The sequence below is a fragment of the Lemur catta genome, chromosome 7, assembly GCF_020740605.2.
Source record: "Lemur catta isolate mLemCat1 chromosome 7, mLemCat1.pri, whole genome shotgun sequence".
NCBI classification, from domain to species: Eukaryota; Metazoa; Chordata; class Mammalia; order Primates; family Lemuridae; genus Lemur; species Lemur catta.
Window position 1 is genome coordinate 36,786,265 of NC_059134.1, and position 22,971 is coordinate 36,809,235.

General features: G+C 33.4%; 1 protein-coding gene across 3 annotated transcripts in view; it reads right to left on the reverse strand.

Annotated features, from left to right (window-relative positions):
• The window catches only part of CNTN5 (contactin 5), a 1,109,255-nt gene that overhangs the window by 117,640 nt on the left and 968,644 nt on the right, over positions 1–22,971 (reverse strand). For all 3 annotated transcript variants that reach the window (XM_045556882.1, XM_045556883.1, XM_045556884.1), the window contains 2 exons: positions 18,226–18,353; positions 15,850–16,025 (listed from right to left, as the gene is read on the reverse strand). In XM_045556882.1, coding sequence (XP_045412838.1) covers positions 15,850–16,025; positions 18,226–18,353 — 304 coding nt within the window. The remainder of the gene's footprint in view (positions 1–15,849; positions 16,026–18,225; positions 18,354–22,971) is intronic.

Genomic DNA, 22,971 nt, shown 5'->3' on the forward strand with positions numbered 1-22,971 from the left:
TATTTAAATCTAAACTCCTAAAATCTAAAAATGAGAGAAACTAATGGATTATTCCAGTCAGAATTTTGGTATGAGAATAAATGTGGTTAAAAACAACAATGTGAAGAAAACTCAAAAATGTTAGCTAAAAAAAAAAATCTTTAATTTCTCCTGCTTGATTATTCTTTTAGAAGCAAATGGAATTATTTGATACTGATATATCATATCATATTGAAATATTTACATCTTTAACACTAGCTAAGGTTATTTTAAACACCAGAGACGCTGTAGGGAACTGTTAGAATGATTACTGGTGTCTATTCATGTCCTTTGTCCACTTTTTAATGGGATTATTTGTTTTTTTTTTTTTCCTATTGAGTTGTTTGAGTTGTTTTTATATTCTGGATATTAGTCCCTTGTCAAAAGAATAGTTTGCAAATATTTCTATTATTCAATAGATTATCTCTTCTCTTCATTTTATTGATTATTTCTTTTGCCGTGTGAAAGTTTTCAGTTTAATTAAGTCCCATTTGTCTATTTTTGTTATCTTTGTCTGTCCTTTGAGGTCTTAGTTATGACTTCTTTATCTAGACCAATGTCCAGAAGAGTTTTCTATAGATTGTCTCCTAGTATTTTTACAGTTTCTGGTCTTACATTTAAGTCTTTAATCCACCTTGAGTTGATTTTTGTATATGGTCAGAGATTCTTCTGTGTGTGGCTATCCAATTTTCCCACCACCATTTATTGAAGAGAATGACCTTTCCCCAATGTAAGTTCTTGTCTCAAAAGAAGACATATAAATAGCAATAGGGTATAGAAAAAAATGCTCAACATCACTAATCATCAGAGAAATGCAAATCACAACCACAATGAGATATCATCATACCCCAGTCAGAATGGCTATTGTTAAAAAGACAAACAACAGATATTGGCAAGGATGTGGAGAAAAGGAACTCTCATACACTATCAGTGGGAATATAAACTAGTAAAGCTACTATGGAAAACAATATGAAGATTTCTCAAAAAACTAAAAATAAAATTACCCATTCCACCCAGCAATCCTGCTACTAGGTATATATGCAAAGGAAAAGAAATAAGTATATCAAAGGGATACCTACATTCACATATTTATTGTAGCACTATTCACAGTAGCAAAGATATGGAATGAACCTAAGTGCCCATTAATAGATGAATGGATAAAGAAAATGTGGTATGTATATATATAATGGAATATTACTCAGCCATAAAGAAGAATGAAATCATGTCATATGCAGCAATGTGGATGGAAGTGGATGTCATTATCTTAAGTGAAATATCCAGGCACAAAAGACAAATTTCACATATTCTCACTTATATGTGGAGCTAAAAAACTTGATCGCATGGAATTAGAGAATAGAAAGGTAAACAACAGACCGGAAAGGGTGAGTGGGATGGGCAGGAGAGAGGATGAAGAGAAGTGAATTAAAGGGCACAAACTTACAGTTAGATAGAAGGAAAAAATTCAGTGCTTGATAGCGGAGTAGGGTGAGTACAGTCAAAATGTAGTTGGGTGATGAACACCTTAAATACCCTGATTTGATAACTATGAGTTATATATGTAATAAAATTTTATATTCACCCCATACATTTGTACAAATACAAAGAAGCAGAATGATTACTGATGTGCTGGGCACAGTGACCAAAGCTTGCAACAGAGTCCCTCACTTTGGGGAAAGCCAAAGTCTCAATATTCATTGCTATTTAAATAATAAATAGAGTGCCAGTTTCAAAAATACTTTTAGGAAAACTATCATTGTATTTAATAAGTAGTTTAAAAACTCTATCCATATTGTATATTTATTTGTGGGGTTATCAGAAATCAAAAAAGAGAAAGTATAGTATTTCATAGTTTCAGTTAGGCTTCTTGATATGTAAGTAGTCCTTACACCATTTAGTACAATGTTGTATTTTTACAGTTAAAACATTCTAAATTATTTTAGCTAATGTTGCTTCAAACTAGTAAATTCTTTGGTTTTATAGAATGTGTAATGTACATAAAGAGAAATAGTTTTAAGGTAATTTAAATATTAACAGTCAGATTATTACCTTACCTTATACTAGTTGGTTCAATAACTTTTAGTAATGACCTTAGGTGAATTCAACTGAACATTAATTCTAAGAACAAGCCTTTCTGCTAATGACATACCAGATTAATAATTCTGATTTCTCCACCAGACTTTATTTCTCTCATCAGTATAATGTCTTAATACTATAAAGTTTATCACATTAAATATTTGTATAAAATTCTATCTGCTAATTAGACTAAGAGCTCTATCTAGAAGGGAGAGATCATGCCTTCTTCAGCCATTTATTCCCTGCCCTAGTTAGTGATGTATACATTAAATAATTGCTTGTAAAGTGAATAAATGTATCAAATTTTTCTTAATATTGGTATATTCCTATTTTTTGTGGGATAGTTAGCAGATAAGTAAGGAAATGAGAAAATCCCTATGTATAAAATATAAAATTCAATTTTAATATAATGATTAACCAATATTTTATTTAACATTTACTTTAGTTAGTAAATATATCTGCCAGGCATGATGTTAAGTACTGGAAGTGGTGAGCAAGATAGAGATGATCTCTGTCCTAAAAAAATATATAGTTTAGTAAGGGAATAAATGTGGAAGGAAGCAGAAATTCTGATCTTAATCCCTGTTTTTCTTAACTGTGTTGTATTCTTAGAGCTGTCTCCAGAATAACATGCGGCTTCCTGAAAAAAATCACACAGTACTCAGGGAATTATCTCAATGACCCTAAAAGTTGAATCTTAACATTGTAGTACTTAAAATCTATTTTATATATCCCACAGAAAGCTTCAAGTAACATGAAAATTTATGTAAAACACATACACTAATGCTAAGCAGCATAGAATTTATCCCTGAATTTAATTTGGAAAAATATGGTAGCTTTACTTTTGCTAGGTATATGCAACTTGCTATAATTGAAACTAAGAATAATCATGGTCATTTACTTAACTTCCATAGGTGATATGAGAAGCCATATTTAACATAGAATTACTATAATAGATCAAATGAAGTTTGCTTTAACTGTAAGGTCATTATTTGTTATTGGTATTTAGTAGACAAATCTCATTATAGATCATATTTTCATCAGTTCAACTTCTACCCATAATATCTTTTATTCTTCTACTTCCTCTCTCTGTTTTGGCTGCAAAACTTCTTATTCCCATATAAGAAAGGGCTCTAGTATTATTTGTTTTAGGAAGTCTGCTCTGCTTCTACAGGTTGGATGATAATTTAGCTTTGACTGAACACTCTGAACATACTTCTTTGATTGCACTTGCCACATATCTGTTTATATGTCTGTTCCTTTGTAAGAGTCTATGATCCCTAAAGGTAGTGCTTTATCTTAGTTGTATTCTTATGTCTCCCATAGAATGTTGGTTATCGATTACTATAGAATCCTCAGTTCCTGGATCAATGGCAAGTGTATGGCTGTTCAGTAAATATTTATGGAACTGAGATAAATTCAGAATTCATATACAATCATCTCTTTGTATCTATGGGAGATTGGTTCCATGATGTGATACCAAAGTGCATGAATGCTCAAGTCCCTTATACAAAATGGCATAGCATTTGTATATAATCTATCCACCTCTTCCTGTATACTTTAAATAATCTCTAGATTAGTTATAATACCTAATGTAATATAAATATTATGCAAATAGGTGTTTTACTGTATTGTTTTATATTTGTATTGTTTTTATTGTTTATTGCTAGTTTTTATTTATTTATTTATTTATCTAATATTTTTGACCCTCATTTGAACCCATGGTATGGAGTGCTGACTGTATTGTACACTGATAAATACTCTATACAGCCATCAATTATTCATTAAAGATAATGCTGTCATGCTTCTCAAATTCTCTAACTTGACCTTTCCCATCTCCCTTATATAATGGATACCAGATGAAGAAAGGAAGTGAATAATAGTCAAATAGTCATTTCTAAAATTCCCTCTTCCTCCTTTCTGAGAGAGAAAACATCTTTGAGATGCTACCTACTGAGTTATTAATTCTAGACTACTAAAGTTCATTTTTATATTGTAATATGATAAAAATAGTCTATGAAAGGAACTAGGGTATTTTCAAAAGCTAAAAGCTAAATACATCATAATACTTGGGCACCCTTTAGAATTTAATACAAAACAGATGCAGAAAGAGAAATTGCAAAATAAAGGTAAAATTTCAAAGATGTCTTGGAAATAATGGCCTCTCAAAATCCTACCTCTTTGAAAATCACTTTGAGAAATAATATAGGAGTCAATCTAAAACATAATACTTACATATCAGTAGTATTTCAAATTGTAAAACTGAACCGTGTTTGCTTATAAAAATCCTAAACCTTATGTGGTATTCGATAATAGGGACAGCCTTTTATTTAACAAGGCTTTCAAAAACTAAAAAGAAAAAAAAATCTCCTTTTATATATTATTCCTACAATGTAAAAATTCTAGTACTAAGAGCCTTATTATATTATACATTTCATCACTCTGCTAGCTAAATTATATCCCCTGGATACATAGATATATGTAGGGCATTCTCTTTATATAACACAAAGCCTATAAAACATATCAGCATTTCTTCAACATGATAACTAGATTCCATTGAAATTTTCTCTTTTATTAGGAACTCCTGTGATTATTATTTCCAGAGAAAACAAGTATTTTTAGGGCATTAAAAATATGTAAATTTTCATGTGAAATAAAATGAATCAAAATGTTGATCACTGACATCCTCTATAATCATAAAAAAAGAAACTTCTCCATGTTAACAAAAAATTTAAACAAATAATTTAGCTATTATAGTCAACGTTTATTTCTAGGTGAACTACTCTAAATGTTAGATTTTAGTTCACACTCTTCTACCTCCACTGATTTCTTTAGTAACTACAAATATTTATTTAGTCTTTAATGTGCACCATGTACTGTGTTAACTTCAGAAAATAAACATTTTCCTAACTTTCAGAAATAAAAAGCTAGAAAAGAAAGAATTGAGCAAACATTTATAGAAGCATTTGATACGTGCCCTGGTGGAGGGATGCATAAGGTATAATGGAAGCACTGGGGAAGGAATTCAAGCTGAGTCTTGAGGGAAATGTAGTTTGCACAGCTTACCAGTCCAAGTCAGAGAAGAGTATTCCTGGCAGTGGATCAGCATGGGAGAACATGATATTTTCAGAGAATTATTACGCTTGGGTGTAAAATAAAAAATAAGGGGAAAATGGTGGAAGATAGAGTTTGGTATGTATGGTGGGATTAGATCCAGGATGAGGAGCGTGTGCGTGTGTATGTGTGTGTGTGTGTGTGTTTGTGTATGTGTGTGTATTTAAGTCATTATTTGAGATGGGGAGGTATAGTATGATAACATAATTGACTTATTAGAAACATCATAATGATTTTGATTGCAGTACAAAAGGTGGTGAGATGACAGCACTGGAAATAAGTGCTGTGAGTAGGACTTTGACCCCAGGAATAGAGAAAAGGAATCAACAGATTCAAGATGAAATTAATAGAATTTGAAAATTTGCTGTATATGGGGGTGAGGGAAAGGGAAGTATCTGAGACGCTCCAGCCATCTGATTTTAAAACTAGATTTTGAACCAACAATCCCCAGAAATACTATAATACATCCTCAGGAAGAATAGATATGTTTTTGAAAGTATCAAATGTAGACACTTAATATTTTCTTAAGAGAAAGACCTTTTTACTCTACATTCTCTGCCTCAACTTTAGCTGCAAAAGCAATGTAACATACTGCATCTCACATCCATTTTCAGAAAATCTTAAAAAGGGAAGTTGATAAAAACGGGTTCACACACCATAAAATGAAACAATTACAGCAGCCAGAAGAGTGAGCTTTAATTAATGGGAAAACACACCCACAGAACATCTGAAGAGGCAAGCGTAGTAGGATATTTTAAGATGTTTTTCAATTCATTCTCAGTAACTTTTATGGGAGAATTTTAACCAATTTGATGATTTTATCTTACTGAACATACAATTTAAATGTTTTAATAGTGATCAAGTATAGTAAAAATAGGCCTAGTTGCCCAGCTAAAAAGGTAAGACTGCAGAGTAGAACAATCTTTTTATGTCCTCAGTTTTTGAAAAGCCACAATGAAGAATTACAGCTACTTTTAATTCTTTCTATCTGAGCTTTAAAACAACAAAGAAGATTTGGAGTATCATTCATGGCGACGAAGTTCTAAGCTCAAAGAAGCCCAGGTGATGATGGTGGCCATGTCATAAATAGGCCTGTGTTGCTTAGGCGCTTGGCAGTGAGGCCCTTTACCTTGTTCCTTCCTGGGGCTCAGTTTTATGATTTATATACAACTTACCTGACTCACAATGCTGTTGTAGGAATCCAGTGAAATAATACATATGAGAAAGGAAGGGTTAGAAGATCTCTTCAGGATGTAAAATGCTATTTATATATTTTAGCACAGGTCTTGATCAGACAATGAAATTGTTTGAATTTATTCTAAAATGACTTATGGGGATGCCTTAAAATATATTTATATATACACACATATACTATTATATTTATATATGTATATGTACATATACTTACATATAAATGTATATATGCATATATCATAACACATATAAACATATTTTTATATATATATAAACAGAAACATAGTTTTGGCAAAGGGACAAGGGAATGCTCATGATAATAAAAGACACAAATATTAGAAAATATGATCTTATATAGCATAAATGTAACTACATAATCATAGTATAAAATCCATAGGTATGAGCGAGTTTAGATGAATATATGAAAACCTTAGGAGCAATGAAAATACTTGACTCACAAATTCTAAAATGGATGAAGGGTATTTATCTACATTGTTCACAAGATGATATAAATTCATATTAAATTTACTCGGTCAGTAGGAAATTTAAAATGTTATCTTGGTAAATAGCTCTAGACATGCCTAGGTTTGATAAAAGTGTAGTATTGAGGTTCAGTCCTAGTTTGACTGTTACATGTAGTCATTATTTCAATTTGGGAAAGTTATTTATCTTTCTAAATTTCTTTTCCTTCTTTTGTCAAAAATAACAACAATAATGACAACACCACAATTTGTATACCACAAGGTATTCGAGGTAAGTAAATGAAATAACATTTGAAAAGTCTAGCACATTGCCAGGTATCTACTAGGCATTCAATAGATGAGAGCTGTTATTGTTTTGTTATTATTACTTATACTGGTTTCTAGTGTTTTCTCAGTGATGTCATTGTCATGACGGTTGTCTTAGGGTAGGGTTACAGAGAAACAGACTCTGAGATGGCGACTCCATAGGTGAGTGCCATCAGGATCAACACTTGTGAGGACATGAAGAAAGTAGAACTGGGCAGAGGGGATGTTTAACTGTGATGCAGTCACAACAAAGGTCTCAGCCAATCCCACTCTGGGGCTGAGATGACCCCTTAGGGCTTTCTTGCTTTGAGGTGAGAGGCCTGGCCTTGCAATCACCCCTCTGCGCTCATCATCTCTATGCACTGAGCACGGGCTGGGGTGCAGCACAGCCTGGGCCAGACAACTCTCTGGCTGAAGGCAGCTCCCAGAGGGGAAGTCAGCTGAGAGCCGTCAGCCACCAGTATTCTCAGTTGCTTGAGCAAGGAGTGCCTCAGTCTTGAAGGGACAATCTGGACAATACGCCAAGGCATCCACTGCACTGGCTTATGGTACCTTCAGTTAAAATTGACACACTAGTTATCCTTCCTAATTTAATTCATTTGAATAGGTTCATGCATCAATCTGAATAGTGAAAGGGAGAGAAATAAAAGAAAACAAGAGGAAGATAAAGATATTATAAAAAATTATCAAGATATGAATAATAGTTTCTTAAGAAAGAAATAGAAGCAAGCACTGATTATGTGCAAAATTAAAGTATTGAGAAAACATGAGTATTAGGCTCTGAAGATAACTTAGGTATTCATTTCAGTAACTTGACTTGAACATTTGATAAAAGTGGAAAGCGATAATTTTATAGAGTGGACTTGATAGTATGCATTTATTTGGTTATTCATTCATTCATTCTAAACTGTTTATAGTATATATAATTCATAAAAATTTTTGCTGCCTTATGAAAATAAGTTTTTGTCTGGTTAGGAAGGAGAGGTCGTTCTAGAGTCAAAATCCATTGGTTGCTCTTCAATGTACAAATACAGGATAATTAATAAAAATTTGCATTAGAAGCTTGTTAGTCTTATTGGAAAGACTAATACACCTAAGTAAGTAATTCATTGTTAAAAGTGACTTAGAATTAGGTTAGAATTTGATTTAATAAATAAGTCACATAGACTTCACAGTCAAGGTGAGCAATAACAACAGTTGTAACAACTCACTGGGGCCTACCAATGGTCTCATTTCTAAAGATACAGATACTTCATTCCAGATAAATTCATCTTTTTGTTGTATTAAAAAAGTAAACCCAAGGAAAATATAAGACTATAGATATTCAGTCTGAGTCACATATGCATGAAGTGGAAAAACAGCATTAGAAAAAACAAATAAAACTTCCAAATGAGAAAACATGTGGAGTCCTAGATGTAAGCATTTCTTAATTTCTGGAGATAGTGAGTTAGAAGAATATTTAATTTCTGGAGTTTACAATCTAGGAGAGCAAATTCTGCTAAGTGGTAAGGAGTGTTTTCTATTTCTTATTCTTCACTTTTTCTAATCCAATAATCTAAAACATCCCAGCTGGCTCTGGGAAGCAGGGTATTTTTATTCCCTCAGAGATCACAGAACCCAAGGTATTGGTCTCATTTTTCCCACCATGACCCACAACTAAAATTGCATTTCTCTATTAAAAGGCATTATTTTCCTTTTCAAACAAAATAACAACAATAAAGATCTGCAGTTCTGTACCAACCCCCCTGCAAAAAATACAGCAATACTAGTATTAATAACAATGCATATCACACATAGTGCTATAAAAATCTATCATAAAGATAAAACAGCTATCAAAAATGAAGCCTCTCAGTAAATGAAAATTCTCTGTATCCCTACTGTAAAACCATATCCAGGTTTGTTTTGGTAGACTATATTTAAATGAACAAAGTGAAGTCTATGAATTGGACAGTTAAGTCTATCTTTTTATATGTGTTCACTTTGAGGAATTACCTGCTTTTACTAATTTTGACAAACTACAAAAAATGAAGAGGCACACTTCACATTTTGCTTTGTGGGACAACCTTCTAATGAAAGTGAAAATGGAGGTGGACATTCAAGATGGTGTTACTTTCCAGCTGTGAACATGACTGTATTGTGGTCTGCAGATTATATACACAGGAATTAAGAAAGGGTCTCCCAAAAATAGATTGTCTTAACCTTAGGCAGTCTATTAGACTTGTCTTCAATCTCATCCTACTAAAGTAAAATTCAAATTTTGTATAAAATGTAAAAAAGCAAGAAAATATTCTGTTATGATAACAGGTTTTTAATAGAATTTTATGCAGTATTTAATTATATTCAAACTTCTGTAATGTACTAGTTGGCTAAGCTAAGAAAATGCTTTGTATCAAGTTTTTATTCTTTTTTAATTTAACACATATTGACTTAGTGGCTATTTTGTGGACATCCTTATTGTAAAGTGTTCAAAAATAAAATGGCATATTAACTTTTGCTTTTAGGGTCCTCACAGTTTAACTTATTTCATAAATACATAAAATGTCATAGAACTACAGATTTAAATGGCATATTTTGATCATATTTATATGACTTATGAAACATACACACATACTGGAAAAAGATGGACATTCTTATTTGCTATGAGAATGATTTCTACTTTGAGAAGATAGTGTGTGAAGGTACATTTTTTAGCATAGACAAGTTAGGAGAATGGATCTGGTATACTTTTCTGCGCTGGTCTAAAAAATTCTTAAGGCTTTTGAAGGTAACCTCTCTCCATGCCAGCCCCCAGGCCTTGTAGATGGTCGCTGTGTTTCTATCCTATTAAAGTTATAAAATGGCTTCTTTTGTTTAGTTAGGTGAAAGATTGGGAGGGAACTGTTATATAGCAAATATATGGCAGTTAAGAGATGGTAGCAGAAGACAGAGTTGGTGGATTACTGGGTTGCCAGGCTTCAGAGCAAGATGAAGAGCCAGGAGGTAGGGGCTGGACTGATGAGAAAGGATAAGCCCTTCACCAGGCAGGGAGAGAGTAGGGTTCAGAGTCCAGGGGCCATATTACTTGGAAGTATGAATATTACTAGTGAACAGAATGAGTCAAAGAGAAAGTGAGCCTTTGTTAGACCTGCTGATGCTCTACCCTTTCGTATACTTTCTGTTTAGTGGTGAAATAGCTCCAGGATTTATGTATGCCAACATGATGAAGAAGAGGATGCAGCCAATGCTCATGAGGCCCTTACAGCTTTGTGCCTGAGTAAGCCCTGGCAGTATGCCCAATGGTTTTATTAATTTTAACACCACTAATAATTATCAATAAGGAAAAAAAGAATTGTGCCAGGTGAGCACTTACTGTGTTTTATTTTGAGACTTTTACTCCTTAGGATAGAAGCTAATTCTGAAGAAGATAAATTAGGAAGACAAGTATCTGTAATAGGAACATTGACATAGGCTAGAGCTTTTCAGCTAATGTAAAATTCTCAAGGCATTAAGGGGCTTACGTTCTGTCTTCTTTTTATCTATCTAATGCTACACAAAAATGATGGGTATGAATCAGACATATTTCTTTACAATTCCTGTGCTTGGAATACAGGTTATCATAATTACTCCTGCTTTCTAAATTTCTGACATTCAGATTTGTTTGGTAATGGAATGGATTTCTTCAGAGGAGTGAGTTCCTAGTCATCTGGGCGGGTTAGCACACATGCTAATGATACTGTATGAGAAGCCATGTATCAGCCTAGGACAAACGCAACAATCTCTAAGATCCTTCACAATCCTGAGATATAATAACTTTTCTCATCTTCGATATCCTAATTCTAACCCCTGAGGTCTAGGTCGGGTAGCATGTTCTCTCCAAAAAACATTACTTTGTATGATTGTTATGAACAATGAGCCATTGTATGTGTGTGTGTGTGTGTCTGTGTGTGTGTATTTTAGCTCAGTGTATGGCACACAGTAGGCACTCAATTAATTTCTTATCTTGCTTTGCTGCACAATGACAAAACAGTCACATTAATCTATTTTCTGGACTCCAGCAATATTTGGCTGTGATTTAAAAACTTAGTAATTGTTTTTTGTGGCTGTATTTTTCTTAATGTCCTCCACCAACTTTATGTGTACTGAAGACTGGGACCAAATCTTCCTTTTATTCTTATTTACCATAGTTTATAAACAAGAGCTGAACCCATAATAGGTGGTCAATGAATATGAAGAAGGTAAGCTTTATAAAGGAGAGTTAACATAATGTAGTTTATAAATCACATGGTGTTTAATCTTATTACTCCAATGTAGTATTCATGTGGTTTGGAAAAGACTTATTCTCAGTTTATTTATTTAAAAATGGGGTAAAAATCGCCACCCTGCCTTCCTGCATGTACTGCTGTAAGAGGACAATTGCGTAAATGTGAAGGACCATGCAAATAGTGAAGCTATATAGCACTTTGGCTCAGTTTCCCTTTTAGTTGCAATTTAGCAAGTTCATAATGAAAAGTGTGCAATGGAAAGGGCCATTCTTCTCTAGCAGACCATGCTGATGACAAATGTGTGAGTTTTTTTCTCTTCTAAAAACCCAGCAAATTGCAGGCTGCCATGATATTCAGAATAACAGTCCTTTATGCATTATAAGGATTGAAACTTGCTTATAAACCGTATGAATAATTAGGAGATTTCAAATCACTGGAAAAAAATGGCTCACCACAGTCCTCCATTAAGACTGTGGTTTCAGGTCTCATGGCAATTCTTAGGTGCTACTGAGACATCCTGAGAGGAATAAGAGGTTCTTGCAGACCTCTGACCAACATAAACAATTATGTCAAACACAATCGTAAGTGCTTTTGTTTGGTAACAGGATGGTTATTTAAGGTCAAAGCTTATAATGGCTGTCTCTTTACTGTAACCTCTGCTTAACCAATCTAGACCGAATGTAAAATCCACTGTTAACTATTCAACCTCTGCTCTATGCAGCTGTCAGAATTATCTTCCTTAGAAGCAAATCTGAATCACATGGAAACTTGCTGCACTCAAAATACAACTTAAATTCTACCGCTCAGAAATCAGTGTCTTTTATAATGAGGACTCTGATGCCTCCCTTTAAATTTATCCAACACATATTGACTTGTTGCCTACTATGCACCCTCACTGTGCTGTCCAGACCACTGCTTCCTCAGTGTTCCTGAAACATACACTAAACTCTTCTGAATTTTTGTCTCTGCTTGACCTGCTCGCTCTGTCTGAAATGCAGTTTCTTCTAGGTACCTGGCAAAATCCAACTTACCCAGGTCCATTTCAAATACCAACACCTGCCAGCTTGTGTGCACCTAGTCCTCCAGTGATAGCTCTGTTATAGCACGTCACTAGCCCATCCTGCAGTTTCTCCCCTTAAATTGTGCTCTCTTGGAGGTAAAGGGCCATGTCTTCTATTTGGATCTCCCATAACACTTAGTTGTAGAACTAAATTGAATTAAACTCTTAAGAATAGCCTCACTAATTTGCCACATTCATCTTATTCATATAATTTGCCAAAATAGTGATTTGGGTCAAATGTTTATGGACTAATCCTTGGCCCCTTCCAATGGTGACTTCAGTAATGGATTCACTCCAAATCAGTCAAATTGTTGGGTTTATAAAATACGGCCTAAGGAAAGAGGGCAAGAGAAATAGTAGAAGCATTTTCATTATGGATGCTTAATGTTCAATTTCAAAGCAGCACTACTATTTTTTTAACTTGATGGGATTATATATTATTTACTCTCTTGAAATGCAGTCTCAAAGCAATAGTCTATTTAAAACATAACAGTGGACATTGTATGTACATGTTATAAACATTACATATAAAATTTGACTCCAGCATTACCTACAAACTGTAGATGGCTCATGTATAAAAGATAACAGTACATACAGCTAGTTGAAAAATAAGAAAGATCATTAAATCATATTTTGGCATCTACAAGATGTTAAATATCGACACCATTGGTAATTCTTTTTTCCCCCCTGGACATTGGGGTAATTTATTTTATCCTATGCTGTGGATATGTGTTTCTCCTTTGATTTATGCCCATTCAATCATCCACTGGCAGGGTTTGGTCTCAGGGAGGTTAACCTAAAGAGTTCTCCAATCAAAGGACACTTTATTCCTGCCAAAGTCCCCGCATCCCATCTAATTTTTTCACTCTACTGAGATAGGCTACACCCTAAAGGTGACACCTTAAGGTCCCTTCAATAACGCTCCTTTGAAACATCAGAGTAGGCCTTAGATCACCCCACTTGGCTCTATTCTGAGCCCTGTCCTGCTTCTCTGACTCCCAGTCTTTCCATGGCCTCCTAAACAGAAGGTATCCATGAGCCTAGAGGGCCTCCCAAATCTCCTTCCTTTATAACATTTTTATTTCTCCTCCTAAAACATATTATTTCCCAGACATATTTCACATGGAGAAGGACAAAATATTATTCTTTCTTCCGCTTGCCTTTTCATTGCCATACAATGGTATTCTCTCCAGTGTATGTCCTCAATGCCAGCTGGACCCAATCAGTGTTTGAAGTAATTGGAAAAAAAGTAATAGATGCTTTCTTTTACACTTTACCGTTTTGAAGCTTCCACATATTTTTAACTACATACATATTTCTATAAATTATTACAAATATACTAAATGTATATTTTGCTTTATACTTTAAAGCTAAATGTTTTTCTCACTTCTCAGTATGATAATAAACTTTGTTCTTTTCTATTAGAGTTTATCATCACTGTCTTCAATCCACAACCTAATTTTAACATGGCTTGTGACTATATGGGATCGCATGAAGTAAGAGGTAAATTTTGCACTTTTGGGGGGGCAAGAACAGCATATATGCAAAGAGGGATGTAGCACGTGTTATTAACCACCAACCTTATGAAAAACATTAAAGGTATTTATAGATAAAAATGAATAACAGCAACCTAAAGTGGTAATGTCTAAGAGACAAAAACAAGAATTGATAACTTCACCGGGTCCATTAATTTCTCTATTGTATTTTAAAATAAAGAGGAGGGTCTACTTATAAGAAAGAAGTCCATTTTTTCATTTTAGCCTTTTTTTTTTACTTTATATAATCTGTGCACTCAAAATGGATGTTTACAGACAATCCTATGAAGATATATTTTTGATAGTATATTTTTTTGTTGTCAAAATGTAATTTTTTAAATCATATTGTCCTGGTTCTGTTTTACATCATTTATGTTATAAAATTTGTAGGAAGATATTATCAACCCAAGGTAAAGGAAGAAGGAAAACCACAAAACAGAGGAAAATGAGTTTAACATGATCTAAATATTTTGAATATAACTTAGCTGTTAATAATCAAATAACTTTATTTAATGAGATGGTAAACAATGCACTTGGTAATTGTTTCTTATTTCTATAGTCTCTCATTAATTGCAAAATAAATCAAGATGAAAGGAATAATTTGGAAGGAAGTGTTTAATTTTTATGAAATCCAACAAAGAGAGCTCATCTTTACTCTTTTCCTTTTATAAATTTACCGAAGTCCAAAGTGAGAAGGTATCTTAGAAATTATCTGATCCAACTTTTTCACTCTATTTCTTTACGATATTAATGCCCAGGCAAATCAAGTGACGGCTTTATGTTACCCAGCTGATTAGGGGTTGAGCTGAGACTCAAGCCAGAGAATTCCTGATTTTGGATTCAGGGCTTTTTCTCCCTGCATCAGATAAGCTTTAAAATAAAATACAATCGAAAATGAGTTTAAATGTTTGGGCTCACTATAGCTATGGTTTTTGAGTGCTTCTCAAAATGTTTAGAGAAGAATAAACATATTAATAAGTATGTGACAGCATTTTAAATTGAATTTGTAGGCAAAAATTGCATTTGGATCCATCTCTTTAGACAACATAGAAGGAAAACTTCAGCCAAAATCTCTCTTTTTCTGCCACCCCAGTTCCATCTGTCTTTCTCCTTCTCCCTCTGTCATTATGTTACTCTTTTACATTTTAAACAAGTCAATAGGGGAAGGGGCCTCTTTTCACTTCTTTATAGAGTTAAGACAGTGTAATGGTTCTATAGAACTTGGTTCAAAAGATTTCCCACTCCCTTTGGTTGATTGCCATGTAAATACATAATATTAAAGAAGATATTGAAAAGAAAAGATGTGATGGACAAGAAACAAGTATGTCTGTAAATGCTGACTTAAGGCTAATGTGTGTTTATGACTGTGTGGTGCATGTTTAATCTCCAAATTAAAGGGAAATTAAAGAATCTCCAAAAATTCCTGTTTCTTGAGGAGAACAGGCAGGTTTCAGTTATTTATTACAACAAGGCTTTAAATAATGCAATAGCCACTTTATGGAGCAACATAACTTCTGAGCTGTACTGTGTAAATATTGACAATACTAATCAAATAAATAAAAGTGGCAAAGAAATAAGATCCACATAATGAAGTATTTTCAATTTCTTGCAGGGTGTTTTAAAATAATTACATATTACTTTCAGTTTGACATAACATGAATAATGGAAGAAAGTAATTGTTTTTATCGCACTGATTTTTTTCCTATTTTTTCTTAGTGTGTCATAGAGTTTTTACATTTGAGTCAAAATTTCTAAAATTAGCATTAATTTTAGAACAATGATAGAATATTTTAGAATATTCAAAAAATAAAAGTGTATTCACTTACGGCCCTGATGCTTTCAAAATGTCCACCTTCTTTCTCGAAATCAATAGGCTGTCCTTTTAGAGTCCAGTAGAAAGTGACATCCAAAGTAGCATCGTGAATTGCCTTGCAGTTAAGAACAATGCTTTCTCCCACTGTTAACTCTGTTCTTTTAGGAGTAAGTTCTATCCTTGTAGGTTCTATAGAAATAAAAATAAATTAATTAACATAATCAACACATTGTGTTTCCCTGCATTCTATATAATTTTAAATAATAGAGAAAAACTTATACAAGGAATTTACACAATACAGTTGCTTCAGACACATATACCAGATTTTTCACATCTTTAAATAAGTTATTGTTAAGTATTACCTTTTGGATGTTAGGGCATATTACTGTGCTTTTATAGGGGACTAATGATTTAAGAGTCCCTGTTCCTATCAAGAAGTTAACTTGGACAAAAAGGATGAGAGACTATATTAACTAGACATAGAGTTAAACATTCTGGAAGAAGGAACATTAGAAAAAATAAGATGCAGCCCCTCTGCCACTTTCAAGGATCACCACGTAAAATAAAATGATTTTTATGATAAAAAATGCTCCTTATCTGAGAAGGAAGAATTTGGGTGGAATTCACTTTCTTAAAGGCTATAGGAGGCTATAGAAAGTGCCCTCCCTCAAATTACCATCTTAACAAAGACCAAAACATAATACTACCTTGTATTTGCTTCACACTCTACAAAATCCTCTTTTGAGTAGAAAGGGGTAGAAAATGCATCTTCTGCTTATAATAAAATATCACTTTTGATAGACTGTAGATGGCTTACTTGAGATATAAAAAGGCAAAAACACTGAATGGAAATGTTCTTTGAGAAAACAATGTTTATGTTTAACTACTTAATGATTCAGTTAAGTTTTTAAAACAGACACATTTTTACTGGGTTTAGAGCAATTTTGAACCAATAAAGGCTAATAAAGGCTGTACATCTAAGGGTTATTCAAGTTAATGATTAAATGACTATAATATGATGGATTTTGAATATAGTAGGAAGGTGATGGAGAGAAGCTTTTGGTTTTATCCTTTTTCCTAATTACATTCCTGGGTGTAGATATCTCAAGAAGATTGACACAGTGATTAACAATTAGCTTAATTTTCCTATTCTAGCTCTATTGTTTGCAATAGTGTAGTCTGATGAAGCACCACTCCTAACCACTAATCAGATCCTTTAATATCTAATGTTCTTTTATGCAGCCACTGAGAAGAAAATGCAATCCCAGCACAGGAATGCAACTCTAAATATTAACATTCTAAAAGTCAGATATTCCAAGTGGCATTCTTAGTTCTGATTTCATCAGAGAAAACAGATAAACACAGTATACTATAGTTTAAATTGTGTGGCGATTGGACTGTTGTGAGTAACTTAATATTCTACTTAACTCAAGATTAACAAAAACCATTTTTGTTATTATTAAGAAAAAAAAACCTGTGGATCCAGCATTGCCTCATTATAAAAAAAGACTGATTAGTGCACAGAAAGAATAAAAGAAGGACTGGAAAATTGGATTGGATCCCAGTAATGCATGATGTAAATGAAAACATCTTTTAAATTGTGCTCTTTTCTTCCCTTGATATTTGCATCTTTTCTAAAATATCAGATGTGCTGGACATTTTAATTATATTTTTATTTCTAAAGACAGAGAAAAACTAACATTTCCATATTTTTATGACTAAAGTATGATTTGCTATATAATACATGCACAATGAAAAAAAATTTAAAGATGTACTTCAGTTGTGAAAAGTACGTGAAGAGATTTTGCTGCCTAAAATATGAGATTTCCTTTTACTACTAAACAATTTAATGATATATAGTCCCCAAAATATTCCTGGCTTGAAATCTAGTTTACCTTGTAAGTAGAAAATAACCAGAAATATATAAGCATAATAAATAGGTAATATTTATTATACTAACAAATAAAGGTAAATAAAAATCTCCATTAATGCAAAAGTCAATGAGCAGTTCTGGTACCAGTTTATCTATGCACGCTCTTGATATCCTCCTGTTACTCCTTTCTGCCCCCCAAAAGTATTTTTATACCGTTGGCATATTTTAAATTTTGAGACACTGACTATAACTTCAGAAAGAACTCTTTAGCCTCTTACAAATTTTTTTAAAGCAAAATATTCAAATTTATGCCAACAAGGGGTTCCTTCCTTTATGCTTCCCTAAATGACCTAAAGCGACAATTTGGCTGTGTTAGGTCTGTGTTTGCAATGTATTTTATAAACAGGAGCATGCACACACATAAGTGCAAACATGTATGTATGAATATTATATTTATTCTCTTTCTGATAAGTCCATGAAATTATGCTTGTAAAACATTTAGCCACATTTTCTTACCTTTTACAGATACCGAAGCTATAATTTCAGCAGAACCAAAGACGTTTTCCCCTTGGCAAACGTACTTTCCCTCATCTGATTTAGAAGCATTTAGGATCCGTAGACTCCCGTCTGGAAGAACAGCTATTCTGAAAATTATTAAAAAAGGTTTTTTCCTGTTTTACTGCAAATCAGCTAAATGGTAAGAAACTCTGATGAAGTATGAAATCATTTCTGGGGTAATAATAAATAAGATAAAGGATCTCTGTGAAAATATGCAGTGATAGTAGAAATGTTTTATCCTTCAAGAAATTATGCAATAAACCCATTTAATATCTTCTTATATTCAAAAGGGTTAGAGAGTTACAGGTTATTTTTCTTTTGACAGTTTTTGACAGTTAATTTTAAAACTTGTGCAAAGTGTGACCCTGAATTTGGTTATTAAAATTTGTTACTATAATATCACCAGTGATATTTTAATATTAAGCTTGGGTATTTCACCTCAAACCAAGAGTGACCTCAAAAATCAAATATGAAAAGAAACGGCATTAAAACATAGGAGAGGACAAGTACAGAACATAAAATTAATTGTATACAGCTAAGAGATGATTTATGGCGTTTCTGTATATTGCCACCAGAGTAGCAAGGGTATGAAAATGTGACCTGATACCTGGGCTGCTTGCACCGCACTTTTTAAATATAAGAATGTGATATGTAAGTTTGCATTTGGGCCTCTTCAAGACCTTTGTTAAAGTGGACCTCTTGAATTTATGAAGGTGAAAAATTAAAGCATTATTAAAAATTTTTAGTTCAGTGAAAATGAGGTTGTTTGGAATTACTGTAGTCTCCTGTGTATTCATCACTCCAGGATTATATGGATTTCAAATTTAATTAGTACTTTTGTCCTTTTCTCCCTTCTATGATCCTGAAATATAACCTATTATCTCACCAGTGCATCAACCTACTACAGCAACCTGAAATATAATAGACATAGCTGCTGCGGGTTTTTTTGATATGCCACACTAGCTTTGGGTAAGAACCAGTGACCCCTCTGAACTTAAAATCTTAAAATTGGATCTTTCTATTTCTGAGAACAGTTTATATCATGGCAATATGATAATATTAAACTATTTAAGATTTAAGATAATGCTTAAATGTTTAGTCAACATTCTTTATGTTATTTTAAAATGTGTATTTAATCTTGCCAATCACCCAGAGCTGACAGTTGTTTAGAGCATTGAACTTCCTAACAGTTGATACTAGATTTTAGGCTGCTAAAATACTGCTTATGAATTTATGCTTACATATTGTCCTTAATAAAGATACCAGTTTAAAGACATCAGACGGTTTTCAATATGGATCAAATTTGATTTATAATGTGTAAGAAGGAAGACAAATTTAGAAACAAGCCACAGTAGAAATAGAGAATTTGATTTCGTAGTTTATGTCTAGGAGAGATACTAGCTTGAGACATTTGGAAAACATAATGCACTTAAAAGTTATATAATCCATTCAAGATAGTCAATGAAAAGTTCTGTTAATTATTTAATGTTCATTTTCTGTAAAAATAGACTATGATGTATCTGTTCCATTTCAATCCCAAAGTTACATATGTTACAAAAAGATGTATTTGAAAGCAAAAATTATACTCTTTGTAAACAAATAGACATCTTCTTATGATAATTACAGATCATTGACATTTATCTAAATTACTATAATTTGTACAGATTGTTAATATTTTTAAAATATCTGGATTTCACTGACTGGAATAAATCCTAATCTAGCAGGTGAAGAGTTTGGCTTAAAAATTCACTTCCTTTAAAGAAATAAATGTGTCTTAGATACTGGCAGTATTACAGCTCTTAATTTAAGATGAGTGCTTTCTTACCGACAGGAGACAACATATATTCTCCTCTTAAAGACAGTTTATGGACACCCCTGTACTTTAGGCCACTGATCCATTTGGGGATGAAAAACTTTGAATATCACAATGTTTTTCATCTGTCAAGCAGCAGTGCCAATTAACCCAAATCCCATCTACTGATTCAAATTGCAAATGCTTACCAGATGAGCTCATTTTTTAACTTAGGAAAGAATAATAGATTAGATAATGAATGTGATTTACATTATAATGTCTGATTATTACACACATAACTACTTAGATAATTGAATATGGAATTGATAGTTCCTTGTGATCCAGCTTTTTATCTATATTCTCCCTTCTACTATTACCATATGGCTACTACATTCTGGAATTTTTAGCTTTGAGGATGAATTCTGCCAAGATACCCTTGAATTGGAGAAGGGCTCTAAGGAAGAGGTAAGGTGATGGTTTTAGGAGGTAGGGAGAGATTTTAGAAATACAAACCAGCATTCCAGCATTCAGAATCAAGTCAGGCTTACTAGATTCTTGTTTCTAGACTTCTCCATGAGTTTCTGCCTAGACCTTGAGATCTCTTGGTTCTCACTTTTCTCCTAATTACTGGATCTCTTCCTTGTTAATCTATCCAGTATCCCAGTCATCTAGGACATCATTGTGTTTACCCCTATTTTGTGGGTATTCTTTATTGACTTCTTGATAACTATCTTGATTTCCAAACTTTAGGGCCATTTTCTGGACCCTTCATTTCCATGTTTGGCTTACCTGTCAGACACTACGCTGTCTAGTTTAGACCTTTCCAAGTACACTGCTTGCTTCAGTGTACCATCTATTTACCTTCTGCCATATTATTTACTGATCATGCTCTGACTCCCATGCTAGATTTTTATTTAAACAATAGAAATTTATTTTCTCCAAATTCTGTAGACTGGAAAATCCAAAAGCAAGTGCCGGGAAGGTTGGGTTGGGTTAAGGGATCTCTTCCTGGCTTGCAGGTAGCTGCCTTCTCACTGTGTGCTCACATTGCCTTTCCTTGGTGCATGTGCATGGAGTTGGCAGTGGGGAGAGAGAGAGAGAACTAGGATTGAGATCTCTTCCTCTTCTTAAAAGCCACTGATCCTAACAGATTGGGTCCTACCCTTATGACCTCCTTTAACTTTAATTCATAAAAGCCCTAGCTCAAATAATGTTACATTGGGGATTAGGGCTTCAACATATGAATTTTGAAGGGACATAATTCAGTCGATAGCACTCGCTACCCCTGCTTCCATACATCCTCAATTTAAGTTAGGGATCAATTTTACCTTTATTTTCTTTTAATGTTTTACTGTTTTTGGTTTCAAGTAATTCTAGCTTTGTATGATGAGTTGGGAAGTATCCTCTCCTATCCAAATCTCTGGAAGAGTTTGTGTAGAGTTGGCATTATTTCTTCTTTAAACATTTGGGAGAATTCTCCAGTAAAGTCATCTGAGCCTGGAGTTTTCTTAGTGGGAAGGTTTTAAACTATAAATTCAATTTTTAAAAGAGACGTAATGCTATTCAGGTTATCTACATCTTGAATGAGTTAAAAAATATTTTTAACATGGGGAACATATTTTTAAGTAAGATATTTTCATTGTTAATAATTAAATGAAAAATTTTTTCTTGGCTTTTGATTCTTTAGTTTTGTCTTATCCATGGATATGCTTTTTTCAGTCTAATATGGTTATGATCTAGTAATAGGTCAATGATAGTATATCATCACCTCTTGTGTATATTCTGATACATTCAGATTTTATTATTATCAGACAACTAAATAGTTCTTTCAAGAATGTCACATTTCTTCTCACTGGCAAAGCAAGGAAAATGGCCTCATCTGACCTCAGATCACCAAGGAAGCACAATCTTACCATGTTTCTGGAAGAAAAATGAGAAAGTCTGGTGACTAGCACTAATGATTACTATATCTCTTGTGCTGTGCCAAACATGGCAGAAGATAGATGTAAAGAAAGTTTTAAGGTACAATCTCTGTCTATAAAGTCGTAAAAATTTAACTGTTCACAAAAAGAATACAGAATGATAAAATTATATATCAGGCTATAATTCTTTTGCAGTTCAGAAGAAAAGACCAATAAATACTGGAGGAGTTCAGTATTAAGTGGACAATGTATTAATATGATATGGACCTTAAAGAATAGATAGAAAGAAAAAAGTAGAAAAAGTTTTCAGAAAAAAGGGAACAAAATGAGCAAAGGAGAAAAAAAAAAACAAAAGTGGGCATGGTATGTTTATAAGACAGAAAAGAGAATGAAACAGACCAGAGTAGTGGTTTTGCTTTTAGAAAAAACAGCTAATAATGTCTGTAGAGGCAACTGTGACATAAGTAGCCCCTAATCAATAGCACAAAGGAAAAGGTGTCACTCTCCTTGTGGTGGAAGAGGGAGTGGGCCTGCGAGTTTTGCTATAGCACATCGACGAGGGGTTCACGATCCCGAGCGCTAGCAGATGGGCTCACAGAAGCCAACATAAATATTGGTACCCTTTGCTTTTGACTCTACTGAGTTTCTCTGGACAGGACATACAGTACCATCCTTTGAAATGAGACCCTTCCAGATTTTTACACACCAACTATAGGGTGGGCATGTGGCTATAAATTGGATCAGGGGAGAGAATCCAGACCAGAAAGAGAGCAGTTACAGAGAGAGAATTTTTTTCTCACCCTGCAGCTAAGAGCATTAGAGGTGATTTAGGCTGAGTGTGTACGCCATCTCCTTCACACCACAGAACCTCATACAATATCTCCCAAAAAGCATGGGAATAAAGATTTGACACCCAAAAAACCTTACAGCTCTACCTATACCTCAGTTCCCTATTTTGGTGAATGAAATAGCGATCTTCATAATAGGAGA